This window comes from Pseudomassariella vexata, assembly GCF_002105095.1.
Source record: "Pseudomassariella vexata strain CBS 129021 chromosome Unknown BCR38scaffold_2, whole genome shotgun sequence".
Classification (NCBI taxonomy): Eukaryota; Fungi; Ascomycota; class Sordariomycetes; order Amphisphaeriales; family Pseudomassariaceae; genus Pseudomassariella; species Pseudomassariella vexata.
The window spans coordinates 21,223-30,657 of record NW_024467957.1 but is presented as its reverse complement, the minus strand read 5'-3'; the positions used below and the strand labels follow the sequence as shown (position 1 = coordinate 30,657).

The window sequence follows — 9,435 nt, the reverse complement described above, 5'->3', positions numbered from 1 at the left end:
CGGGATCGCGGGCCCAAGTGGATCTCTACCGCTCCCGAGTGTGGTCCGGAAAGAAGTCCTGTGGCCCGTAGCATTAGTTCCCATTCCCACTTGCTTGTCACGAGATGCGCCTTCGAACCCCCCTTGGGGAGCATCGTGGACCAATTCTACTGTATTTCTGTTTCTTGCGGCCCAACCTTGCTGACCAAAAGAACGTACTTAGTCATTACGTAGATAATAGAGTTGGACAGATGCGCCCAACCCTATAATCATTGAAGCGACGAGAATAAGAGGCGGTAAGGGGAGTTGACGATGACCGGGGACGAACCGACGACGCCTAGGCGTGTGCCCTGTGCGCCATTAGGGGTCCAGGCAGATCCTTGGATCTCGTATCTCAGCTAAGACGCCGCAGAGATAAGGGCGCTGGAATCTGGGAACCCCATCAGACGGCCCAAGACAACAAGACATGGCCAACCAGTTCAGCATCCTCTTAAGGAGAAGAGCAAGGAGCTCAGCAGGGCAAAAAGTAACAATACTAGTCATTGCTATCTAAATGTGGATCATGGCAACAGCCTCGAATAACCGTCCACTGATTGTCAGGGGTACGCAAAACGAACTAGCCCGCAATATCCATCCACACTTTAACACTCACTCCACAGGGTTACATGTGACGGACGGCGCATCCAGGCACGATTGCCAGGTACCAAATGGTTGGGCCAATGGCAGAAACGCCCGCAATGTACATGAGCACCTGGAGATGGCATGTATTTTATTTTCATTGAGTAAAACAATGGGAAGTAGTAACACTTACTCCATCGTGATCAAATAATCATGCTTTGGTTTGGAATTTTCCACTGAATGAGGTGCTCGGAAGGCACATTGCAGCTTGTACTTACTGTATCTGGTTCGTCTGGAGTTTTCTAGTTGCAAATATAAAAGGGAGAGTGCTTCCGCCGGTCCATCGCCTCTAACGTCATAGCCAGCAATTGGCCAAGGAACACTTCCTATTTTCAGCTTGAATTCCCTTATCTCTTGTCGGCATCGCCTGATAAACCGTCATCCTCGACCAGCCCAAGCTCAAGGGCTGTGCCTCCCTTACCACATTCGACTTTTAGAAGCCAACATCCAGAACCCTCATAATTCACTTTTACCTCTCATCTTCTCGTATGCATCAGCCAGGTGGTCAATTAGGTCCTGAGCGAGGTGTACTATAAGAACCTAGAACTCTCTTTGCCCACCGGAGACCAAGGTTCTTGCGGTATCAAGCATTCTTTTTTCCAAACCTTGAAGGCTCTCTACAGCATTACAAACCCACCCTGACCCCTCGATCGTCTTGCTCAAGACATCGTCACCCGTCTTACAGAAATTAAACTCCTCGCCCAACGCGTCTTTCAGCGCGTCGCCAGCTTCAAGGGGCAAGTTCCCGGTTCGCCCTGAACTAGTTAGACTCTGTTTTATTCCCCAGTCGGACTCGACAGAGGGCTAGCACGCTACATACGGCGGTCGCATTTCCTCTAAAGCCACAAGGTACGTTCTATTTTGCTTTGGCCTGTGCAACATGCCCTCCTATCCGGAGCATAAGCAGAAATAAGCAGAAATACCCGAGCACCCAAGTCCCCAAGCCCCCCAAGCACTGAGATTCCCAAGCCAGCATGCAAAGGCCAAGCGGTGAAGCTTCCGTGTCAGAAAGGCAGGAGATAATGCTGTCTGTCTGTGGCATTTTGACATGCATCGGCCGAACCTGTGCTGCAACATGTCACTGTTGATGATGACAACGCTGTTCCCTGCTTCTCCCGATGCCGGCATCTGTATGTCAATCATTCCCCAAGGCATGTCAATGACCTCGTAATTATCTGCTCACTCGTTGTGTGTATCCTGATATCTACCACAAGAGAGTCTGCAGTACAATTGGCGATAAACATTGTACATCCGCCGCAATGGCTCCCTCCGCACTGCCCTTCCCATCACTCCCCGTCACTCTACCTTGACGATCCAAACTCCGCTTCCCCAGACTGGACTGGTCTGGTCTGGTCTCTCACCGCAACAGACGTCCCATATATTTAACCTAATCTTTGTTCCATTCTCCCTTTGCTCTTCTCGTCCTTCTAGTACCTCACTACCTTTGTTCCTTCCATTCGCTATGGGTGCCAAGATATTGACCCTTCAGACGACTGACTTGTCTCTGGACAGATTCCCAGACTACGCAGATCCTCTTGAATCTTTTAACCCATTCGTCACCATGGCCACCAACGGAACTGCACCGATTAACAAGCTGGTGTCCCAGATTCAAGACGAACCAAGCCGTCATCCTTCGCCTCAGCCAACTCATTTCTCTATACCCCAGAGAAGTAACGGCAATGGACACAGAATCCTTCGATCCGCAACCGTTGGGTATATTAACCCCGAGTTTGCTGGAAAGGCGGAGCAGATGAAACAAGGTAAGCGGCCTCTGTTGATTATTCCAACTGCTATTTTGTTACTAACACTTATACAAGTGCGGGAGATCCTCGTTAAGGAAGGCTGGATCCCGGAATCACACGTTGAGGATCAGCTCAAGTGGTTCTATACCTCACTGGGCATTGACGATGTATACTTTCAACTTGAAAGAGTCGAAGTCATAGCGATCCATATTCAGTCTCTCTACGCTGCCAAGGTTGCGGCAAACTCGCGAGTGGACAAACGCGAAGAAATTCGATTAGATATGGAGGCCACGGACCACGCTATCTACATTGACACGAGCGAGCCGGGCAAGACCAACATGGGCGGACCCCGGTACGAGCAGCGTCTCGAAGCCAAGTACCTGGACAACACCGACAACAAACGCTTCCGGGTGGAGACATTCCGTTCCACTGGCACCTTGTCGCCCGAGGCCTCGTCCAAGACGTCTTTACGTTGTTACTTTGTGTACGAATGCCAGTTCGTTGACTCGAACCCCGCCCCAGAAGAGACCCGGCTTGAGGTTATCAGCGACCGTATGTTTCTGAACAAGGCGACAAGGAACACGAAGCAGATCTACGAAGAGATTATCAAATTAGCAGTCAGTAGAACTGGTCCTGTCATTGAGGTATTCGACATCGAGGGTTCCCAGGAGAAGCGGTTGGTGGTGGCGTTCCGCTCGCGAACAGCTAGGGGCATGTTCAGCGCGCTGAGCGATCTCTACCACTACTATGGTGTCACGAGCACCAGAAAATACGTCGAGCAATTCTCCAACGGCATCACCGTCATGAGTTTCTACCTCAAGCCCGCCGCCCACCTGGAAGCCGATGTGCCGCCCATTGAGCAGTCGATCCACCAGATCACCAAGGAGATATCCCTCCTTTACTGCATCCCCCAGAACAAACTGCACTCTCTCTTTGCGTCTGGTTTGCTGAGTCTCCAAGAAGCCATCTACGGACATTGCGTCTGGGTCTACGTGCAGCACTTCCTCAATCGACTTGGGTCTGAGTATGCCTCTCTATCGCAGGCGTTGGATCCCAACAAGAACGAGCACGCGGAGATCCTGTCCAAGCTGAAGCGCCGTCTCCGTACCGAGACCTTCACTCCGGACTATATCCTCGAAATCATCATGAACTACCCCGATCTTGTCCGTGCCTTGTATGCATCCTTCGCCAATGTGCATCTGAGTGTTGGTGCTGGCTTCGAGAGACAGTTCATTGCACCTACCCCTGCGGTGGATGTCATGTCGGACGCCCGACTGAAGGAGAAGATCACTCGCGACGTATCTAACGAGCACGAGGAGATGGTCATGACCGCCTTCAGAATCTTCAATACTTCCATTTTGAAGACCAACTACTTCACCCCGACCAAGGTTGCTCTGAGTTTCCGACTTGACCCCTCTTTCCTGCCCGAGTTTGAATATCCCAAACCCCTTTACGGCATGTTCCTTGTCATCAGTGCAGAATCCCGAGGTTTCCACCTCCGATTTAAGGACGTCGCTCGTGGTGGTATCCGGATTGTCAAGTCTCGTTCGAAGGAGGCATACTCAATCAACGCCAGGAATCTGTTTGACGAGAACTATGGTCTGGCTAGCACACAGCAACGCAAGAACAAGGACATTCCGGAGGGCGGATCCAAGGGGGTCATTCTCCTCGACGCGAAGCAGCAGGACAAGGCCGATGAGGCCTTTGAGAAATACATCGATAGTATCCTCGACTTGCTACTCCCTGCTCAGACGCCAGGTATCAAGAACCCACTGGTGGATCTTTACCACAAAGAGGAGATCCTGTTCATGGGACCGGACGAGAACACTGCAGACCTGGTAGACTGGGCAACCGAGCATGCCCGCGCTCGCGGGGCTCCTTGGTGGAAGTCCTTCTTCACTGGGAAATCTCCCAAGCTGGGTGGTATCCCTCACGATGCCTACGGCATGACGACACTCTCAGTCCGAGAGTACGTGAAGGGTATCTACCGCAAGAAGGAGCTCAACCCTGCCGAGGTCAAGAAGATGCAGACTGGCGGGCCAGATGGCGACTTGGGAAGCAACGAGATCCTGCTAAGCAACGAGAAGTACACAGCCATCGTCGATGGTGCGGGTGTGCTTGTGGACCCCAATGGAATCAATAAGGACGAGCTTGTCCGTTTGGCTAAGGGCCGACTCATGATCTCTCATTTTGACATCTCCAAGCTGTCAAACGACGGATTCCGGGTGCTTTGCGAAGACACCAACGTCAAGCTTCCCACTGGTGAGGTGATTGCCAACGGCACCGCGTTCCGCAACACCTACCACCTGCGAGACAGCGGCCTGACCGACTGCTTTGTGCCTTGTGGTGGCCGTCCCGAGTCGATCGATCTGGTGTCTGTTGGCAAGCTCATCAAGGACGGAAAGTCGACCGTACCCTACATTGTGGAGGGTGCCAATCTATTCATCACTCAGGATGCCAAGTTGCGCCTAGAGGAGGCTGGGTGTGTCCTGTTCAAGGATGCATCTGCCAACAAGGGCGGCGTGACGTCTTCATCCCTCGAAGTGCTTGCCTCGCTCAGCTTCGACGACGAAGGCTTTGTCACGCACATGTGTCATAACGCCAAGGGTGAGGCACCTGCATTCTACAAGGCTTATGTCCAGCAGGTCCAGGCAACCATCTGCGAGAATGCCCGCCTGGAGTTCGAGGCCATTTGGCGGGAGCATGAGCAGACGGGCATTGCCCGCTCAATCCTCTCAGACAAATTGTCGAATGCCATCACGGAACTGGACGAAGAGTTACAACACTCTGACCTGTGGAAGGACGAGAAGATTCGCCAGGCCGTGCTGACTGACGCCCTACCCAAGCTCTTGCTGGACAAGATCGGCCTGGACACCATTGTCTCCCGTGTTCCCGAGGCATATCTGCGTGCCATCTTTGGCAGCTACCTGGCATCCCGGTTCGTCTATGAGTTTGGTTCTCAGCCCAGCCAGTTTGCCTTTTACGACTTGTAAGTTCCCTGACTCCACCCATGGATTACTTGGATAGATGCTAACAGTAACACAGCATGGCGAAAAGAATGGCCAACATCAAATAAGCGTCCCAGTACGAAGTTTGGTGCAACGGCGACAGACGTGTCTCCAGCCGTGATATGAACGAAGGGAAGGCAGGATGGAAACAACCGTATCTAGCGGTTTAGTCTGGGCGATGGTGTTTCAAAAACCATGAGCACAAAACATGGCTTATGTGATGAGCGATGAACAGGATATTTCCTTTTTGCAACGGCGTCATGGAAGTTCAACGGAGAGTTAATAGACTAGCGATACACGGACTGTATGATTTGCTCTCCTTGATAGCCTCATAGATGTTAGATGAGCATGCATATATAGCATAGCTGAAATTCATTTCTAATCTACCTCGCGATGAGCGCTGATTGTATTGTGAGCATGGACCTGGCCTAATGGGAGTTTGTGTTTTTTCTCATTTTCTTTTTTTTCATTATTCTACGGAAAGTTTACCAAAGCCGAACTATCCGGCTGAGGCCTGTCACATGAAAACACTTTTTCTGTGATGACTCTCAAAACATATTTTCATTCTCAATTGTCGTTCAAGCCTCCATTACAGGCACGTCACCTGTGATACAGATGCAAGCGGCTTTGAGGTAGTCCAATTCTCGGCGTCCGGGAACCCAGTACCCCACCTTACCAACAACCAGCTACCTTGCAAAGTTTAGGACAAAATTGAGCAACCCAAGTCTGGTAATCATTACGCTGACTGCGACAGGTTTGACCAATCGAAACTCTCGCTGGAGTATTCATTAACTGAATTGAGACATAGATTGTTGCTGACTCCCGGGCAATAACCCCGGACCCGGGTCTTGTGGTCCATAGGGTAGCTACGCCGACCCTGGCACACGCTAGATCGACGCAGCACGTCTGCGGCACAACGGACTAGTCTGGGAGACTACAGCTTCTTCTAATAGCTAGCTTCTTGATCTGCACACTTCGATGCCCCAAAAAACCATGACAACCACGGGGATCAAGGATCCTACCTGCTGCGGGAACCCCGCTCTTCTCATCGGCAACCCAACTTTACCACCGCCATCGTCATCCCGACTCAGATGCTGCAAGAATGATGGCGATGATCACGGCAAGGGCAGCGCAGGGGATGAAGGGGATGAGGAGGAGGAGGAGGAGAAGAAGGAGAAGAAGAAGAAGAAGAAGCAGGAACTGGGAGCCGAATGTGGGATTCGCGTTACATCAGCAGACGACGCAGGTCACGGAATGACTCCTGGTTGCGGCAAAGGGAAGTTCCGACCTTGGCACACATGCAGAAGCAGAAGCGCACGCAGCGCTCCTCCCAGATCTAACAACCGAAATATCATGAGAAGTTGGGGGATACTACTGCCCCACCACACCGGGCACAACATACCTCGATCGTACATATTTCGGGCGAAGCATCCCGTGTTGCTGATGCTTGTTTTCTTGGTGTCTTGTGAGCAAAAGCCTATCTGACTGATTGCCTGCCGTGTCCTCCCCTGTCTGTCTGTCTAACGGACCCTTGGTTTGTCTTCGTTGACAGTGCTTTATCCTCGCTGCTCTGCTCGGTTCCATCTCATTATGCTAATTGCATCTTATTTACTCCATATAGTGTTGTGGTCGCTTTTCCAGCTCCTCGTCTCCTCTAGTTCCGCTGTGTGGGAGAGAGACGATATTCCGAGTTGGCACCAGTATGTTCGGGCTCCGTCCAGTAGCACGGTGACTCCGAAGAAGGTTCTGGCGGGGTATAGCAATGGCAATGTCACGAATGCTGGTGGCTTGGTTGATGGTTCGGGGACGACGTACTTGAGTCGGTCTGAGAACTCGAGTGAGGTGCCGACTGTGGTGGTTGATTTCGGTTGGTCCAAGTTGCCCTTTCAGATGAGGAATTGCTGACATGGAATATTGTAAAGGCCAGAACGTGGTTGGGCTATTGACCATCGACTTTGTTGGCGCCAAGAATTATACACATGGCCAGCCAGGGATCAAGCTCATATTCTCGGAGACGCTTGAGTTTCTCGCAGATAAGAGTGACTTTTCGAGATCTGACAATGGTCGAGGGGTAGGCTCTAATTTCACTGATGATATTCCTCGTACAGATACTGACGACCTTGGCAGGATGATAAGATCACCAATGCGACCGACCAGGTCCGTTTTATGTTCCTGGTGGAACAATAACCACCCTGGTTCCTCTACCTTCTAATCTAATACAAGTGAACGCAGATCGCCGTCAAGTCAGAGCCTTACACTTGGACAAATCAATGGGGCTGCGAGTTCAGCAGGCAGGTCTGTTCAGATGGGCTTCATGGCTTCCGATACGTAAAAATTGCGCTAGACGCCCTCCCTGAAGACAGCCCACACACGACTTCATTTGGTGAAGTCGGCATATCGTCCGTCAAGGTTCAGTTCTACGGCTTTTTGGGCACGCCAGACACCTTCACCGGAACATTCGAGTGCTCCGACAAGGACCTCACTCAGTGGTGGTATGACGGATCATATACCAGTGAAATGTGCATCGATGTATTCCGCGCCAACGACACCGAGCTTAGGGATGCTACCAGTCCTTCCCTGGTTGGAAAATTGGTGATCCACGATGGGGCAAAGCGGGACAGAGACCCTTACATGGGAGATTTGGCTGTCTCGGCACTTACTAGCTATTTGACGCATGATGTTGAGGAGGTGGCTAGAAACGTTATGGAGGACCTCGTCCAGCACCAGCGTAGTGATGGTTGGATACCTCCGGCAAGCATGTAAGTTCTGGATTACAGTCTTTGACTAACACACGAGCTTATGGAAATGGACAGTAACAATTACGGGCTCCAGCTCTTCGATTACCCCCTGTGGTGGGTATCATGCAGCTACGAGCACGTCATGCACACCGGCAACCTATCCTACATCGAATCTTACTATCCGAACATGACCTTGCTACTCGACACTTACTACCCTCAACACACCAGCTCCTCCTCAGGCCTCCTAGTCCGTCAAGAAGGCTACGGCGACTATGCATTCATCCCCCGCGACGGTTCAGCTGCCTACTACAGCGCGCTCTACGTCCTCTCCCTGACCCGCGCCGCTGCCCTTGCCGACTTCCTCCTCAAGCCCGACGACGCATCCCGATGGCGGGATCGAGCTGCCACCGTATCTAAATCCTTCGTAACCGAACTATGGGACCCGGAAGCAGAGGCTTTCTTTGACCGTAAATGCACCGGCAAGGGTTGCGCGGCCCACGCCCAGGACGGGAATAGTCTCGCTATCATAGCGGGCATCGCTAATGATACGCTTTCAGCAAAGGCGCTGAATTACCTTAATACGTCTATGCGTCACGAATACGGAAATTCCTTCTACGACGCTGCGGGAAATGATCTCGTAGAAGAAGCATCCGATCGCGTCTATGCTTTCATATCCTACTTCGAGATGAGCGCCCGCTTTGCATCGGGACACACCGAATCTGCACTCGATCTGATCCGGCGTACATACGGGTGGATGGCATCCCACGACCCGGGAATCACATTCTGGGAGGGGATAGGCAAGGATGGGGGCTTGTACGAAGACGGGTTTACGTCCATGGCGCATGGGTGGTCCACGGGCATCGTACCATTGTTGAGTACGTATGTCCTTGGGGTTAGTGCTGTGAAACCCGGGTTCGATGAGTGGAGTGTTAAGCCCAGGACCGGGGGATTGGAGTGGGCTAGGGGGAGGTGCCTACGCCGAGGGGGGGTTTGCGGGTTAGGTGGCAAAGGAATGGGGAGGGAAGTGGGGAGAGTTATAATGTTTGGGTCCATGCGCCCAAGGGGACGAATGGGAGTGTTAGTGTGCCGTGGGATGGGAAGGAGAATGAAGGCAAGGAGGTACATGTTGATGGGAACAAAGTTTACGACGGGAAGGGGACAGTGGAGATGGGCGCTGTGCTGGAGGATGGCTGGGTGAGGGTTGGGATTCAGGGTGGGGAGGAGCATGTTGTCGGGTGGAATGGGACTGCGAGCGGCTAGAGGATGCTGGAAGTGGTTGAGCGGAATGCG

General features: G+C 52.1%; 2 protein-coding genes across 2 annotated transcripts; both read left to right on the top strand.

Moving 5' to 3' along the window:
• Window positions 1–1,633: 1,633 nt before the first annotated feature.
• BCR38DRAFT_419207 (NAD-specific glutamate dehydrogenase) lies at window positions 1,634–5,798 on the top strand. Its single transcript, XM_040859293.1, has 3 exons — window positions 1,634–2,417; window positions 2,475–5,388; window positions 5,445–5,798. The coding sequence occupies exons 1-3, from the start codon at window positions 2,120–2,122 to the stop codon at window positions 5,473–5,475; spliced, it is 3,243 nt and encodes a 1,080-aa protein (XP_040719417.1). The 5' UTR covers window positions 1,634–2,119; the 3' UTR covers window positions 5,476–5,798.
• Window positions 5,799–6,997: 1,199 nt separating this feature from the next.
• BCR38DRAFT_454486 (family 78 glycoside hydrolase) lies at window positions 6,998–9,405 on the top strand (the record flags this gene model as incomplete). The annotated part of the gene is made up of 6 exons (XM_040861705.1): window positions 6,998–7,274; window positions 7,330–7,478; window positions 7,535–7,564; window positions 7,640–8,166; window positions 8,221–9,099; window positions 9,129–9,405. The coding sequence occupies 6 exons, from the start codon at window positions 6,998–7,000 to the stop codon at window positions 9,403–9,405; spliced, it is 2,139 nt and encodes a 712-aa protein (XP_040719416.1).
• Window positions 9,406–9,435: the final 30 nt, after the last annotated feature.